General features: G+C 30.6%; 1 protein-coding gene across 1 annotated transcript; it reads left to right on the forward strand.

The window, feature by feature from the left end:
• Positions 1-2,514: 2,514 nt before the first annotated feature.
• On the forward strand, positions 2,515-4,407 carry LOC127985263 (acyl carrier protein, mitochondrial). Its single transcript, XM_052587317.1, has 4 exons — positions 2,515-2,719; positions 3,522-3,650; positions 3,776-3,863; positions 4,034-4,407. The coding sequence occupies exons 1-4, from the start codon at positions 2,561-2,563 to the stop codon at positions 4,123-4,125; spliced, it is 468 nt and encodes a 155-aa protein (XP_052443277.1). The 5' UTR covers positions 2,515-2,560; the 3' UTR covers positions 4,126-4,407.
• The last annotated feature ends 13,769 nt before the right edge of the window (positions 4,408-18,176 follow it).

An 18,176-nucleotide genomic window follows, 5' to 3' on the forward strand; every position in this document is an offset into this window, starting at 1 on the left:
ATTGTACAATGTCACATCCTGCAAGCAGGGGCACAACTATACAGTGTTAGAGGGGTATGCAGCAAAACATTTTAAGGATGTAACAGACTCTCAGCTTTACTTTGATTGCCAACTCCTCTCAGATTCAAATTTGTATCCTATTTTCAGAAAAAAACATGGTTAAACTGAAAGAGAGTCTCAGACAAGTACAAATAAAGATGGTGAGATTTATGTATTATTTTCTTTCTCTGTCTTGTAATATGTATTTTTTAATTATTCTGAATAAATTATGATTAATGTAACCTTGTAGCTCAAACAATAGAGTGTGACACTAGCAATTTCAAGGTCATCGTTTTGATTCCTAGAGAATGCGTGAACGCAATGATAACATTTAAAAGCAGTGTAAGTTGCTTTGGATAAAAGCGTTTACCAAATGCATGACTGTAAATTAATTCTGTGTTCTGCAACAGCCATGGTAATACATGTTTGTGAATGTGTTTTTTGTTTTAGATCAGTCACCTCTTCTGCCATCATTAGCTTCACTCATTCAAGCTCTTCAAGAGTTGTAGAACTCAGTAAACTTAAAAGCGAATCTTATTCCTTATGTTTTCTTGAGTGCAGGATGCTCTGCTGTCGAAGTATGGATGGGCCATTCTCTCAGAACGCAGTGTGCAATGACACGTTACACGCAGTGTTAGGTGTGTCTCGTTGTTGGCTTGTTTGTTGCTCCACCCCTGGAGATCAACAAAGAGTCAGTGTGTCAGTGACCCAAGAGGGAAGGTGATAAACCATAATGTTTATGTTAAACACCTGTGTCTATTAACTTTTTTAATGTATCATTCATCTGAAATATTTAAACAAAACAAATTATTTACTTGCTTTTTTCAGGGTAGTGAACACTCTTCCACTGGCCTCTGCTAAGCAGAACATTCGGACTCTTGCAGCTGCAGAGGGTGAAAAAGGTGCTCTAATTGGTTGGACAGAATCTAAAACCCTCATTATATGGTGATGAATTTGGCAAAATTGAGTTTAAAATATATTTGAAAGTGTCTTTTTTTATTTTATTTTTTTTTACTGTATCCGCCCTATGTATCCTTTAAGCAATAATTCACCCCAAAATTAATATTTGCTGTAAATGTACTCACTTCCAGGCCATCCAAGATTTTGTGAGTAAGTGATGTAATGCTAATTTCTCCAAATCTGTCCCAGTGAAGAAACAAACTCATTTATACCTTTAATGGCCTGAGAGTGAGTAAATTGTCAGCAAATTTTCATGGCTGAAATATTCTTTTAAACTGTATACAATTGTTTTGTGGTGTGGTACTAAAGACTAAGCAGAATTTAGAGTCAATTTTGTATGTGTTTTCACTGCGAATTTCAGGAACATGAAACCAGGCCAGCTGCTTTAGACTATACCTGGAAAAGACTTTAACCATGACAAACTGCATGAATGGCTATTCTTACAGAGTAAGCGAGTGTATTACTCTTGTGTCAGTGAGTGTGTAAAAGAATGATTATGTGCCAGTGAATACAGTGATAAACGCTTTCTTTCCTGCAGGGTGTGCTGTGTGTGTTACTTCAGAATTCAGGAAATGTGTGTGATAAAGAGAACAATGCATCTCTTTTTACTCTGATTAACACAAATCCTCTCACTGGCAAACACATCACACTAACCTCTATCAACTATCCTGATCAAGACAAACAGCAAGACTAAAAGCAATAAATGTACTAATGTAAGAATAAATTAAAAGTAAATTTTAATCAGAACATATTTGTCTCTTTATCTAGGTTAAAAGATGGTGATATCTTGGGCTCTGGTCTTGTTGGTGTTTTTTTGAGTCTGGTCATCTTGCTGTTTGGGATTTCAGAAGAAGCGTGGCTAAAGTTATCAGTGTGCTGCATGAGTTGTGTCGACTGACCCGCTGGGCAGGACCGGACACACTGCTGACTGGACATCTAAAAGGGATGTTTGTTTCATTATAAATCTACATGAACAGACCATAAATCTCTACATGTTAATAAAATAAAAATGTGTTCGTTAAATAATAAACATTATAAATGTTACACATGCTGTTTGTGCATCACCAGACAAATATATGTACTGTTTGAATGTGATATGTAAAATATTTTACAAAATAAATATAAATCTGTGCATCGACTTAAACAATTTTAATGTAGGCCTATTTAATGTTAAGATTTTAGCTGAATGTCAAACTATGAATTTTTATTATCCCCGACTAGTATTTAACGAAACATAATCTTATTTATCTGAAAATCAGATGTGGGACGTGTGCGTTTACACACAACATACTGCATTAATAAAGAGAAAAATGACTACTCTTTTATAGTTGACACGTTTGAGCATGGTCATTGACGATTGAATTTCTTTTATTGTACTGATGTGCTAACCTGAAAGATAGTTTATATATCAATAGTAAAGTTAAACATTTACTAATGTTACAATCATAGATTTTTTTTCTTCTTACTTTCAAATAGAATCGATTCGAGAACTAATTTTGGATTCAGAGTGTCGCGCACGCGCAGTGGCAGTCTCGTGCATTGTGGGAGCGGATTGAGAAACATGGCGGCGCGCATCATTGCCCGGTGTGTCCGATCACTGAACCACCGTGCTGTATATTCCAATCGTATCAATACTGCCGCGACATTAACAGCAACTCCGCTCACCCATGGCCGAACATTTTCATATCTGACTACTGGACACAAATCTCCGCTGGCTCAGGTTTGTGTTAGAGATTGACTCGTGACATCCAATGACCTACCCGTGTCTTTAGTTAGAATGACTTCTGCCTCATTTCGCTTCATTTCAGTATATTAACTATATGCAGCCACAAAATAGGTTTGAACCAAATTAGTTGCATTTACCATTAAGGGAAATGTTTCTAATTTAACTTTAGTTGTATTATGTTTATCATGTTGCTGAATCATTAGACTGGTCTTGTCTGGAATATTTTTTCTGTTTTTTTAAGTATCTCTTTTGCAGTAATCAGTTCTGGTTTTTATGATTACAATGGTTTATATACATGTATATAATATACATGCACATATACATGCAAAATTGTATGTATACCTCTTTGATCATTTGAAAGTGTGTATTTTTAGTTGTCTATATATTCTATGTACTGCGTGTGTATCATATATTTGCTTCATCATTCTATGACATTTAACAAATATATGATTTACTTTTGACCTCATCATAATACTCATGTATCATTGGCTATTATTGAACCGAACCTCAAGTACAGTGTTGTTATTGTTAGCTAAATATGTTAAAATTTAAAACATAAATATTAATTAAAACCTCAAATTTAAAAAAATAAATACAAATGTTGCATTGGCAACAATGTGAAATGAATGAGTTTTAAGATGAAGTACTAATATTACTAAAACTGAATAAATAAAGCTAAATAGAAAATCCAATTCAAAGGACTATAAATAATACTAAAATAATACTGTTCCAATTATCTGTCCGAAATAATCTTTGTAAAAATGCATTTCCTAGGATGCTTTGTTTTCTTTTGTAGATCTCTAGCAGCTCATTTCAGGTCTTGCAGTGGAGGCAGTATGGTGACTTGCCCCCATTAACTCTAGAGACTATCCATGACCGTGTCCTCTACGTCCTGAAGCTCTATGACAAGATCAGCCCTGAGAAGGTAATATCCATCAGTTTGATTAGAAAGGCAACATGTTTGACTGAAATATTTCAAATTATCTTCAAATGTACAACATTCAGCGTATTAACTGTTTGATGATAATTTAAAAGTATTTTACTGAATAGCTTCAGGCTACATCTCACTTCATGAAGGATTTGGGATTGGACAGTTTAGACCAGGTGGAGATCATCATGGCCATGGAAGATGAATTTGGTATGTAATTGCATTTACAATAGTTTATATTCTAATTGCTTAATTTTTATGTATTATTTGAATGTATTCATGGTTCTTTATGTGTATTAAGATTTATAAAGAGATTTTTATACTTGATTATGGATGTATATCTAGTACCCAGTTGATAAAGTGTTTGCTTTCATGTACAGGTTTTGAAATCCCAGATGCTGAAGCAGAGAAGTTGATGACACCACAAGAGATTGTTCAGTACATTGCAGACAAGAAGGATGTTTATGAATGAGCATAAATAATCATTATGAGTGTAATTACTATTCAGATCTTCTGAAAATGTGTGTCTCTTAAGGTGAACTTTATGCTTATGGATGCTTATGTTTCTGCTGTTCTTCTTTCTTCTTTTTGTATTTAAACGCGTGGTTAAATTGGTGTTCATAATAATGTGGGTCTGCAGCATACTCTGCTAGACACATGCATAAACTCCTCTTTCAAACAATAAGAGTGTGCAAATAATGTGAATAATTCATGTGAATTCTACAAAATAAAGACTTTAAATCAGTTTAAAGAACCTTATTTATGTCTTCAGATCTATGTTATGAATCTGCCAATGTGATCAGTCTGTTCATCACTATATCACGGGTTTGTTTTTTGACAGTTTCTTTGTTTTAGAAAATAATTCCCGCCCCCCCCCCTTTAAAAAAAAATCACATTTTGTTGCTTTGCAGCCTGAAATGAAGACAGACACAGTTTTTGTTTCATCCAGCTGTATTTACTCAGTGCAACTTATAGTATCCAGTGAAATATATAACAGCAACATGCCCCAAAAAATAAAAAAACAGAATCAATGAGTTCCAAGATCACAAGATCCTTCATTCTAATATGCTAACATTCTAATATTTGTTGCTCAAGAAATATATTATTATCAATGTTGAAAACTGTTCTACTGCTTAATATTTTTGTAGAAAGTGTGATGCATTTTTCTCAGGATATTTAGATGAATAGAGGGTTTAAAACTGGGGCATCTCTGGCCTAATGGTTAGAGAGTTGGACTTGTAACCTGAAGGTTGCAGGTTCGAGTCTTGGTGCTGGCAGGAGTTGGGGGGGAGGTTAACGAACAGCGCTCTCTTCCACCCTCAATACCCATGGCTGAAGTGCCCTTGAGCAAGGCACTGAACCCCCAGTTGCTCCCCAGGTGCTGGATCTATAGCTGCCCACTGCTCCTGGTGTGTGTTCACTTCTCACTGCTGTGTGTGTGCACTTGGATGGGTTGAGCACCAATTCCGAATATGGGTTACCATACTTGGCTAATGTCACGACTTTCACTAAAATGAAATAAATATATTTTGTTATAAATGTATGTCACTTTTGATCAATGGAATATGTTCTGAATAAAAGAAAAATTAAGAAAAACTTATATTTAGGATTGGCTGTATTTGGTTTGTTACAGCACTGCCTACTAGAAAGACTTTTCCATAGTTGGAGCCAAAAGAGTTTATCAGGTTATATTTGGAAACAGTTCTTAATCTTTATCCCCTGAATTTAACGCTAACAAAACTAATACAATCTTCCAATATAACCTTTGAATGACATCAAATAACATTAGGCTGTTGACATTTATTGCAGTGTGGGCTTAAAATAGTGATACGTTGACATTTTTGTTCACATTTGAACATGGATTCCTTTAATGCCATTTCTAAAGTTTGCTGTATATCCTTCAAAATCTGAAATACATGAAATATTACACAGTCAAATAATCTGCCTGTGAAGCAAAATTCAGTCAGATCTCAATGCGCTGGCGTCTGAGAGACAAGTCCTAAGGGACCGTCTGCAAAGTGCGAAACGCGAAAAAGGTTACTAATAAAATACTCAATAACTTCACAGTAACACACTGTAGTGTCACCAAATTCAGTTCACACATCACTGCTCTCGTGCTGCTTATACTACAATGTTGGTTTTAAAAATAGTTGCTTTTGCACAATTTTTTTTATTTTTTTTATTATGAAAACATTAATAACGTTACTGTAACACACTGTACTTTCACCAAATTCAGTTCACACATCACTGCTCTCCTACTGGTTATACTACAACACTTATATTGAAAATAGTTGCTTTTGCACAATTTTTATGATTTTTTTGTTATGAAAAACAGTTAATAACTTCTGCAAAGTGCGAAACGCGAAAAAGGTTACTAATAAAATACTCAATAACTTCACAGTAACACACTGTAGTGTCACCAAATTCAGTTCACACATCACTGCTCTCGTGCTGCTTATACTACAATGTTGGTTTTAAAAATAGTTGCTTTTGCACAATTTTTTTTATTTTTTTTATTATGAAAACATTAATAACGTTACTGTAACACACTGTACTTTCACCAAATTCAGTTCACACATCACTGCTCTCCTACTGGTTATACTACAACACTTATATTGAAAATAGTTGCTTTTGCACAATTTTTATGATTTTTTTGTTATGAAAAACAGTTAATAACTTTACTGTAACACACTGTACTTTCACCAAATTCAGTTCACACATCACTGCCCTCCTGCTGGTTATTCTACAACAATCATTTTGAAATTAAATGATGTTGCACATTTTGTATTATGAAAAATAGTTAATAACTTCACCGTTATAGAACATAATAGTTAATAACTTTAATTTAACACACTGTACTTTCACCAAATTCAGTTCAAACATCACTGCTCTCCTGCTGGTTATAGTACAACTTTAATTTAGAAAGTAACTGCTTTGGCACATTTGTTTTGAATTTTTATTATGAAAAATAGTTAATGAATTCACCATTATTGGACATAATAGTTAATAACTTTAATGTAACACACTGTACATTCATCAAAATCAGATCACACATCACTGCTCTCCTGCTGGTTTTACTACAACACTCATATTGAAAATAATTGCTTTGGCACATTTTTTATTATTTTTTATTATGAAAAATAGTTAATAACTGTACTGTTACAAACTGTACTTTCACCAAATTCAGTTCACACATCACTGCTCTCCTGCTGGTTTTACTACAACTTTCATTTTGAAAGGAATTGCTTTGGCAAATGTTTAGAATTTTTATTATGAAAAATAGTTAATGAATTCACCATTATTGGACATAATAGTTAATAACTTTAATGTAACACACTGTACATTCATCAAATTCAGTTCACACATCACTGCTCTCCTGCTGGTTTTACTACAACTTTGATTTTCAAAGTAATTGCGTTGGCTCATTTGTTATGATTTTTTATTAAGAAAAATAGGTAATAAATCACAATTATTGAACATAATAGTTAATATCTTTAATATAACACACGGTACTTCCACCAAATGCAGTTCACAAATCACTGCTTTCCTGCTGGTTATACTACAACTTTCATTTTGAATGTAATTGCTTTTGCAAATTTTTTTATGATTTTTTTATTATTAAAAATAGTTAAAAACTTCACCATTATTGAACATAATAGTTAATAACTTTACTGTAAAAGAGTGTACTTCCACCAAATGCAGTTCACACATCACTGCTCTACTGCTGGTTATACTACAACTTTGATTTTAAAAGTAATTGCTTTGGCTCATTTGTTATGATTTGTTTATTAAGAAAAATTGCTAATAACTTTACTGTAACACACTGTACTTTCACCAAATTCAGTTCACACATCACTGCTCTCCTGCTGGTTATACTACAACTTTCCTTTTGAAAGTAATTGCTTTGGCACAGTTTTTATATTTTTTTGTTTTGAAAAATAGTTAATAACTTCACCATTATTGAACATAACAGTTAATAACTTTACTGTAACACACTGTACTTTCACCAAATTCAGTTCATACATCACTGCTCTTCTGCTGGTTATACTACAACTTTGATTTTGAAAGTAATTGCTTTGGCACATTTTTTAGAATTTTTATTATGAAAAATAGTTAATGAATTCACCATTATTTGACATAATAGCTAATAACTTTAATGTAACACACTGTACATTCATCAAATTCAGTTCACACATCACTGCTCTCCTGCTTGTTATTCTACAACACTCATTTTGAAATTAATTGATGTTGCACATTTTTTATTATGAAAAAGTTAATAACTTCACCGTTATAGAACATAATAGTTAATAAGTTTACTGTAACACACTGTACATTCATCAAATTCAGTTCACACATCTCTGCTCTTCTGCTGGTTATAGTACAACTTTCATTTTGTAAGTAATTGCTTTGGCACATTTTATTTTTTATTTTTATTAATAAAAATAGTTAATAAATTAATCATTATTGGACATAATATTTAATAACTTTACTGTAACACACTGTACTTTCACCAAATTCAGTTCACACATCACTGCTCTCCTGCTGGTTATACTACAACTTTCATTTTGAAAGAAATTGCTTTGGCACATTTTTTTAGAATTTTTATTATGAAAAATAGTTAATGAATTCACTATTATTGGACATAATAGCTAATAACTTTACTGTAACACACTGTACATTCATCAAATTCAGTTCACACATCACTGCTCTCCTGCTGCTTATACTACAATGTTGGTTTTAAAAATAATTGCTTTTGCACAATTTTTATGATTTTTTTTATTATGAAAACGTTAATAACGTTACTGTAACACACTTTACTTTCACCAAATTCAGTTCACACATCACTGCTCTCCTACTGGTTATACTACAACACTTATATTGAAAATAGTTGCTTTTGCACAATTTTTATGATTTTTTTGTTATGAAAAACAGTTAATAACTTTACTGTAACACACTGTACTTTCACCAAATTCAGTTCACACATCACTGCTCTCCTGCTGGTTATTCTACAACAATCATTTTGAAATTAAACGATGTTGCACATTTTATATTTTGAAAAATAGTTAATAACTTCACCATTATTGAACATAACAGTTAATAACTTTACTGTAACACACTGTACTTTCACCAAATTCAGTTCACACATCACTGCTCTCCTGCTGGTTTTACTACAACTTTCATTTTGAAAATAATTGCTTTGGCACATTTTTTATTATTTTTTATTATGAAAAATAGTTAATAACTTTACTGTTACAAACTGTACTTTCATCAAATTCAGTTCACACATCACTGCTCTCCTGCTGGTTATACTACAACTTTGATTTTGAAAGTAATTGCGTTGGCTCATTTGTTATGATTTTTTATTAAGAAAAATTGCTAATAACTTTACTGTAACACACGTTTTTTCAACCAAATTCAGTTCACACATCACTGCTCTCCTGCTGGTTTTACTACAACACTCATATTGAAAATAATAGCTTCGGCACATTTTTTATTATTTTTTATTATGAAAAATAGTTAATAACTGTACTGTTACAAACTGTACTTTCACCAAATTCAGTTCACACATCACTGCTCTCCTTCTGGTTATACAACAACTTTCATTTTGAAAGTAATTGCTTTGGCAAATGTTTAGAATTTTTATTATGGAAAATAGTTAATGAATTCACCATTATTGGACATAATAGTTAATAACTTTAATGTAACACACTGTACATTCATCAAATTCAGTTCACACATCACTGCTCTCCTGCTGGATATACTACAACTTTTATTTTGAAAGTAATTGCGTTGGCTCATTTGTTATGATTTTTTTTATTAAGAAAAATAGGTAATAAATCACAATTATTGAACATAATAGTTAATAAGTTTAATATAACACACGGTACTTCCACCAAATGCAGTTCACAAATCACTGCTTTCCTGCTGGTTATACTACAACTTTCATTTTGAATGTAATTGCTTTTGCAAATTTTTTATGATTTTTTTATTATTAAAAATAGTTAAAAACTTCACCATTATTGAACATAATAGTTAATAACTTTACTGTAAAAGAGTGTACTTCCACCAAATTCAGTTCACACATCACTGCCCTACTGCTGGTTATACTACAACTTTCATTTTGAAAGTAATTGCTTTGGCAAATGTTTAGAATTTTTATTATGGAAAATAGTTAATGAATTCACCATTATTGGACATAATAGTTAATAACTTTACTGTAACACACTGTACTTTCACCAAATTCAGTTCACACATCACTGCTCTCCTGCTGGTTATACTACAACTTTCCTTTTGAAAGTAATTGCTTTGGCACAGTTTTTATATTTTTTTATTTTGAAAAATAGTTAATAACTTCACCATTATTGAACATAACAGTTAATAACTTTACTGTAACACACTGTACTTTCACCAAATTCAGTTCATACATCACTGCTCTCCTGCTGGTTATACTACAACTTTCATTTTGAAAGTAATTGCTTTGGCACATTTATTTGAATTTTTATTATGAAAAATAGTTAATGAATTCACCATTATTTGACATAATAGGTAATAACTTTAATGTAACACACTGTACATTCATCAAATTCAGTTCACACATCACTGCTCTCCTGCTTGTTATTCTACAACACTCATTTTGAAATTAATTGATGTTGCACATTTTTTATTACGAAAAAAGTTAATAACTTCACCGTTATAGAACATAATAGTTAATAAGTTTACTGTAACACACTGTAAATGCATCAAATTCAGTTCACACATCTCTGCTCTCCTGCTGGTTATACTACAACTTTCATTTTGTAAGTAATTGCTTTGGCACATTTTTGTTTATTTTTATTAATAAAAATAGTTAATAAATTAATCATTATTGGACATAATATTTAATAACTTTACTGTAACACATTGTACTTTCACCAAATTCAGTTCACACATCACTGCTCTCCTGCTGGTTATACTACAACTTTCATTTTGAAAATAATTGCTTTGGCACATTTTTTATTATTTTTTATTATGAAAAATAGTTAATAACTTTACTGTTACAAACTGTACTTTCATCAAATTCAGTTCACACATCACTGCTCTCCTGCTGGTTATACTACAACTTTGATTTTGAAAGTAATTGCGTTGGCTCATTTGTTATGATTTTTTATTAAGAAAAATTGCTAATAACTTTACTGTAACACACGTTTTTTCAACCAAATTCAGTTCACACATCACTGCTCTCCTGCTGGTTTTACTACAACACTCATATTGAAAATAATAGCTTCGGCACATTTTTTATTATTTTTTATTATGAAAAATAGTTAATAACTGTACTGTTACAAACTGTACTTTCACCAAATTCAGTTCACACATCACTGCTCTCCTTCTGGTTATACAACAACTTTCATTTTGAAAGTAATTGCTTTGGCAAATGTTTAGAATTTTTATTATGGAAAATAGTTAATGAATTCACCATTATTGGACATAATAGTTAATAACTTTAATGTAACACACTGTACATTCATCAAATTCAGTTCACACATCACTGCTCTCCTGCTGGATATACTACAACTTTTATTTTGAAAGTAATTGCGTTGGCTCATTTGTTATGATTTTTTTTATTAAGAAAAATAGGTAATAAATCACAATTATTGAACATAATAGTTAATAAGTTTAATATAACACACGGTACTTCCACCAAATGCAGTTCACAAATCACTGCTTTCCTGCTGGTTATACTACAACTTTCATTTTGAATGTAATTGCTTTTGCAAATTTTTTATGATTTTTTTATTATTAAAAATAGTTAAAAACTTCACCATTATTGAACATAATAGTTAATAACTTTACTGTAAAAGAGTGTACTTCCACCAAATTCAGTTCACACATCACTGCCCTCCTGCTGGTTATACTACAACTTTCCTTTTGAAAGTAATTGCTTTGGCACATTTATTTGAATTTTTATTATGAAAAATAGTTAATGAATTCACCATTATTTGACATAATAGGTAATAACTTTAATGTAACACACTGTACATTCATCAAATTCAGTTCACACATCACTGCTCTCCTGCTTGTTATTCTACAACACTCATTTTGAAATTAATTGATGTTGCACATTTTTTATTACGAAAAAAGTTAATAACTTCACCGTTATAGAACATAATAGTTAATAAGTTTACTGTAACACACTGTAAATGCATCAAATTCAGTTCACACATCTCTGCTCTCCTGCTGGTTATACTACAACTTTCATTTTGTAAGTAATTGCTTTGGCACATTTTTGTTTATTTTTATTAATAAAAATAGTTAATAAATTAATCATTATTGGACATAATATTTAATAACTTTACTGTAACACATTGTACTTTCACCAAATTCAGTTCACACATCACTGCTCTCCTGCTGGTTATACTACAACTTTCATTTTGAAAGAAATTGCTTTGGCACATTTTTTAGAATTTTTATTATGAAAAATAGTTCATAACTTCACCATTATTGAACACAACAGTTAATAACTTTACTGTAACACACTGTACTTTCACCAAATTCAGTTCATACATCACTGCTCTTCTGCTGGATATACTACAACACTCATATTGAAATTAAATGATGTTGCACATTTTTTTTATTTTGAGAAAGTTAATAACTTCACAGTTATAGAACATAATAGTTAATAAGTTTACTGTAACACACTGTACATTCATCAAATTCAGTTCACACGTCACTGCTCTCCTGCTGGTTATACTACAGCACTCATTTTGAAAATAATTGCTTTTACACGTTTTATGAATTTTAAATAAGAAGAAAACAGTTAATAAATTTACTGTAACACACTGTACTTTCACCAAATTCAGTTCACACATCACTGCTCTCTTGCTGGTTATACTACAACTTTCATTTTGAAAGTAATTGCTTTGGCACATTCTTTATGATTTTTATTATGAAAAATAGTTAATAACGTCACTGTTATTGAACATAATAGTTAATAACTTTACTGTAACACACTGTATTTCAACCAAATTCAGTTCACACATCACTGCTCTCCTGCTGGTTATACTACAACTTTCATTTTGAAAGTAATTGCTTTGGCACATTTTTTATGATTTTTTATTATGAACAATAGTTAATAACTTTACTGTAACACACTGTACTTCCATCAAATTCAGTTCAAACATCACTGCTCTCCTGCTGGTTATACTACAACTTTCATTTTGAAAGTAATTGCTTTGGCACATTTATTTGAATTTTTATTATGAAAAAATAGTTAACAACATCACCATTATTGAACATAATAGTTAATAACTGTAATGTAACACACTGTACTTCCACAAAATTCAGTTCACAAATCACTGCTTTCCTGCTGGTTATACTACAACTTTCATTTTGAAAGTAATTGCTTTGGCACATTTTTTGGAATTTTTATTAAGAAAAATTTCTAATAACTTTAGTGTAACATACTGTACTTTAACCAAATTCAGTTCACACATCACTGCTCTCTTGCTGGTTATACTACAACACTCATTTTGAAATTAATTGCTTTTGCACATTCTTTATGATTTTTATTATGAAAAATAGTTAATAACGTCACCGTTATTGAACAAAATAGTTAATAACTTAACTGTAACGCACTGTACATTCAACAAATTCAGTTCACACATCACTGGTCTCCTGCTGGTTATTCTACAACCCTCATTTTTAAGGTAATTGCTTTGGCATATTTTTTAGAATTTTTATTATGAAAAATAGTTAATAACATCACCTTTACTGAACATAATAGTTCATAACTTTACTTTCACACACTTTACTTTCACCAAATTCAGTTCACACATCACTGCTCTACTGCTGGTTATACTACAACTTTCATTTTAAAAGTAATTGTTTTGGCACATTTTTTATGATTTGTTTATTACGAAATATAGTTAATAACATCACCTTTATTGAACATAATAGTTAATAACTTTAATGTAACGCACTGTACATTCAGCAAATTCAGTTCAAACATCACTGACCTCCTGCTGGTTATTTTACAACCCTAATTTTTAAGGTAATTGCTTTGGCATATTTTTTAGAATTTTTATTATGAAAAATAGTTTATAACATCACCTTTATTGAACATAATAGTTCATAACTTTACTTTCACACACTTTACTTTCACCAAATTCAGTTCACACATCACTGCTCTCCTGCTGGTTATACTACAACTTTAATTTTGAAAGTAATTGCTTTGGCACATTTTTTATGATTTTTTATTATGAACAATAGTTAATAACTTTACTGTAACACACTGTACTTCCATCAAATTCAGTTCAAACATCACTGCTCTCCTGCTGGTTATACTACAACTTTCATTTTGAAAGTAATTGCTTTGGCACATTTATTTGAATTTTTATTATGAAAAAATAGTTAACAACATCACCATTATTGAACATAATAGTTAATAACTGTAATGTAACACACTGTACTTCCACAAAATTCAGTTCACAAATCACTGCTTTCCTGCTGGTTATACTACAACTTTCATTTTGAAAGTAATTGCTTTGGCACATTTTTTGGAATTTTTATTAAGAAAAATTTCTAATAACTTTAGTGTAACATACTGTACTTTAACCAAATTCAGTTCACACATCACTGCTCTCTTGCTGGTTATACTACAACACTCATTTTGAAATTAATTGCTTTTGCACATTCTTTATGATTTTTATTACGAAATATAGTTAATAACATCACCTTTATTGAACATAATAGTTAATAACTTTAATGTAACGCACTGTACATTCAGCAAATTCAGTTCACACATCACTGACCTCCTGCTGGTTATTTTACAACCCTAATTTTTAAGGTAGTTGCTTTGGCATATTTTTTAGAATTTTTATTATGAAAAATAGTTAATAACATCACCTTTATTGAACATAATAGTTCATAACTTTACTTTCACACACTTTACTTTCACCAAATTCAGTTCACACATCACTGCTCTCCTGCTGGTTATACTACAACTTTAATTTTGAATGTAATTGCTTTGGCACATTTTTTATGATTTTTTATTAAGAAAAATAGTTAATAACTTTACTGTAACACACTGTACTGTCACCAAATTCAGTTAACACATAACTGCTCTCCTGCTGGTTATACTACTGCATTCATTTTGAAAATAATACCTTTTACACATTTTTTATAAATGTTAAATAAGTAAAACAGTTAATAACTTTATAATAACAGTTAATAACGTTCTTTCACCAAATTCTGTTCACACATCAGTGCTCACCTGCTGGTTATACTACAACCCTCATATTGAAATAAAAAAAAAATTGCACATTTTTTATGATTTTTTTTATTATGAAAAACAGTTAATAACTTTACTGTAACAGACTGCACTTTCACCAAATTCAGTTCACACATCACTGCTCTCCTGCTGGTTATACTACAACTTTCATTTTGCAAGTAATTCCTTTGGCACATAATTTACCATTTTTTTATCATGAAAAATTGTTAATTACTTCACAGTTATTGGAAATTATAGTAATAACTTTACTGTAACACACTGTACTTCCACCAAATTCAGTTCACACATCACTGCTCTCCTGCTGGTTATACTTCAACATTTATTTTGAAAATAATTGCTTTTGCATATTTCTTTTGTATGATTGTTTATTATGGAAAATAGGTAATAACTTTGTAACTACATAACTTCACGATGTAATAAAATTACTTAATTTATGGACTTTGTTTCTGCACAATACAAACATGTATCTCAACTCCGATACCTAATGCAGTTTACTTTTTAGTTAACTGTAGAATTTAATAGCACATAATGAAAATAAGAATACTTCACACAAATGATGTTGTTACCCACCTAACATACTAGATACTCTCACAATGTCATTAAGTTTACAGTAACTTATTTTAATAAGAAAAAATATAATAAGAAATATCATAAAAAATGTGCCGGCACAAATATTTTCAATATAAGTGTTGTAGTAAAACCAGCAGGAGAGCAGTGATGTGTGAAATGATTTTAATGAAAGTACAGTCTCTTACAGTAAAGTTATTAACTATTATGTTCAATAACGGTGACGTTATTAACTATTTTTCATAATAAAAAAATCCAAATAAATATGCAAAAGCAATTAATTTCAAAATGAGTGTTGTAGGATAACCAGCAAGACAGCAGTGATGTGTGAACTGATTTTGGTGAAAGTACAGTGCATTACAGTAAAGTTATTAAATATTGTTCATAATAAAAATCATAAAAAATGTGCCAAAGCAATAATTTTCAATATGAGTATTGTAGTAAAACCATAAGGAGAGCAGTGATGTGTGAACTGATTTTGATGAAAGTTCAGTGTGTTAAAGTAAAGTTATTAACTATTTTTCTTAATAAAAATTCATAACAAATGTGCCAAAGCAATTATTTTCAATATGAGTGTTGTAGTTTAACCAGCAGGAGAGCAGTGATGAGTGAACAGAATTTGGTGGAAGTACAGTGTGTTACAGTAAAGTTATTAACTATTATGTTCACTAAAGGGGACGTTATTAATTATTTTTCATAATAAAAAATAATAAAAAATGTGCCAACGCAATTACTTTCAAAACGAGTGTTGTAGTATAACCAGCAGGAGAGCAGTGATGTGTGAACAGAATTTGGTGAAAGTACAGTGTGTTACAGTAAATTTATTAACTGTTTTTTTCTTATTTAAAATTCATAAAACGTGTAAAAGCAATTATTTTCAAAATGAGTGCTGTAGTATAACCAGCAGGAGAGCCGTTATGTGTGAACTGAATTTGGTGAAAATACAGTGTGTTACAGTAAAGTTATTACCTATTTTGCATAATAAAAATATATAAAGACTGTGCCAAAGCAATTATTTTCAATATGAGTGTTGTAGTAAAACCAGCAGGAGAGCAGTGATGTATGATCTGATTTTGATGAATGTACAGTGTGTTACAGTAAATTTATTAAATATTATGTCCAATAATGAGGAATATATTAACTATTTTTATTAATAAAAATTTAAAAAAATGTGCCAAAGCAATTACTTACAAAATGAAAGTTGTAGTATAACCAGCAGGAGAGCAGTGATGTGTGAACTGAATTTGATGAATGTACAGTGTGTTACAGTAAACTTATTAACTATTATGTTCTATAACGGTGAAGTTATTAACTTTTTTCATAATAAAAAATGTGCAACATCAATTCATTTCAAAATGAGTGTTGTAGAATAACAAGCAGGAGAGCAGTGATGTGTGAACTGAATTTGATGAATGTACAGTGTGTTACAGTAAAGTTATTAGCTATTATGTCCAATAATAGTGAATTCATTAACTATTTTTCATAATAAAAATTCTAAAAAAATGTGCCAAAGCAATTTCTTTCAAAATGAAAGTTGTAGTATAACCAGCAGGAGAGCAGTGATGTGTGAACTGAATTTGGTGAAAGTACAGTGTGTTACAGTAAAGTTATTAAATATTATGTCCAATAATGATTAATTTATTAACTATTTTTATTAATAAAAATAAAAAATAAAATGTGCCAAAGCAATTACTTACAAAATGAAAGTTGTACTATAACCAGCAGAAGAGCAGAGATGTGTGAACTGAATTTGATGAATGTACAGTGTGTTACAGTAAACTTATTAACTATTATGTTCTATAACGGTGAAGTTATTAACTTTTTCATAATAAAAAATGTGCAACATCAATTAATTTCAAAATGAGTGTTGTAGAATAACAAGCAGGAGAGCAGTGATGTGTGAACTGAATTTGATGAATGTACAGTGTGTTACATTAAAGTTATTAGCTATTATGTCAAATAATGGTGAATTCATTAACTATTTTTCATAATAAAAATTCTAAAAAATGTGCCAAAGCAATTACTTTCAAAATCAAAGTTGTAGTATAACCAGCAGAAGAGCAGTGATGTATGAACTGAATTTGGTGAAAGTACAGTGTGTTACAGTAAAGTTATTAACTGTTATGTTCAATAATGGTGAAGTTATTAACTATTTTTCAAAACAAAAAAATATAAAAACTGTGCCAAAGCAATTACTTTCAAAAGGAAAGTTGTAGTATAACCAGCAGGAGAGCAGTGATGTGTGAACTGAATTTGGTGAAAGTACAGTGTGTTACAGTAAAGTTATTAGCAATTTTTCTTAATAAACAAATCATAACAAATGAGCCAAAGCAATTACTTTTAAAATCAAAGTTGTAGTATAACCAGCAGTAGAGCAGTGATGTGTGAACTGCATTTGGTGGAAGTACACTCTTTTACAGTAAAGTTATTAACTATTATGTTCAATAATGGTGAAGTTTTTAACTATTTTTAATAATAAAAAAATCATAAAAAAATTTGCAAAAGCAATTACATTCAAAATGAAAGTTGTAGTATAACCAGCAGGAAAGCAGTGATTTGTGAACTGCATTTGGTGGAAGTACCGTGTGTTATATTAAAGATATTAACTATTATGTTCAATAATTGTGATTTATTACCTATTTTTCTTAATAAAAAATCATAACAAATGAGCCAACGCAATTACTTTGAAA

Source organism: Carassius gibelio, chromosome A1 (assembly GCF_023724105.1).
Source record: "Carassius gibelio isolate Cgi1373 ecotype wild population from Czech Republic chromosome A1, carGib1.2-hapl.c, whole genome shotgun sequence".
Taxonomy (NCBI): domain Eukaryota; kingdom Metazoa; phylum Chordata; class Actinopteri; order Cypriniformes; family Cyprinidae; genus Carassius; species Carassius gibelio.

Coding starts and splice junctions, on each gene's coding strand:
- LOC127985263 (XM_052587317.1), top strand. CDS start 2,561: ATGGCGGCGCGCATCATTGCCCGGTGTGTCCGATCACTGAACCACCGT. Junction 2,720..3,521: donor ACAAATCTCCGCTGGCTCAG/GTTTGTGTTAGA, acceptor TTTCTTTTGTAG/ATCTCTAGCAGCTCATTTCA. Junction 3,651..3,775: donor ACAAGATCAGCCCTGAGAAG/GTAATATCCATC, acceptor TTTACTGAATAG/CTTCAGGCTACATCTCACTT.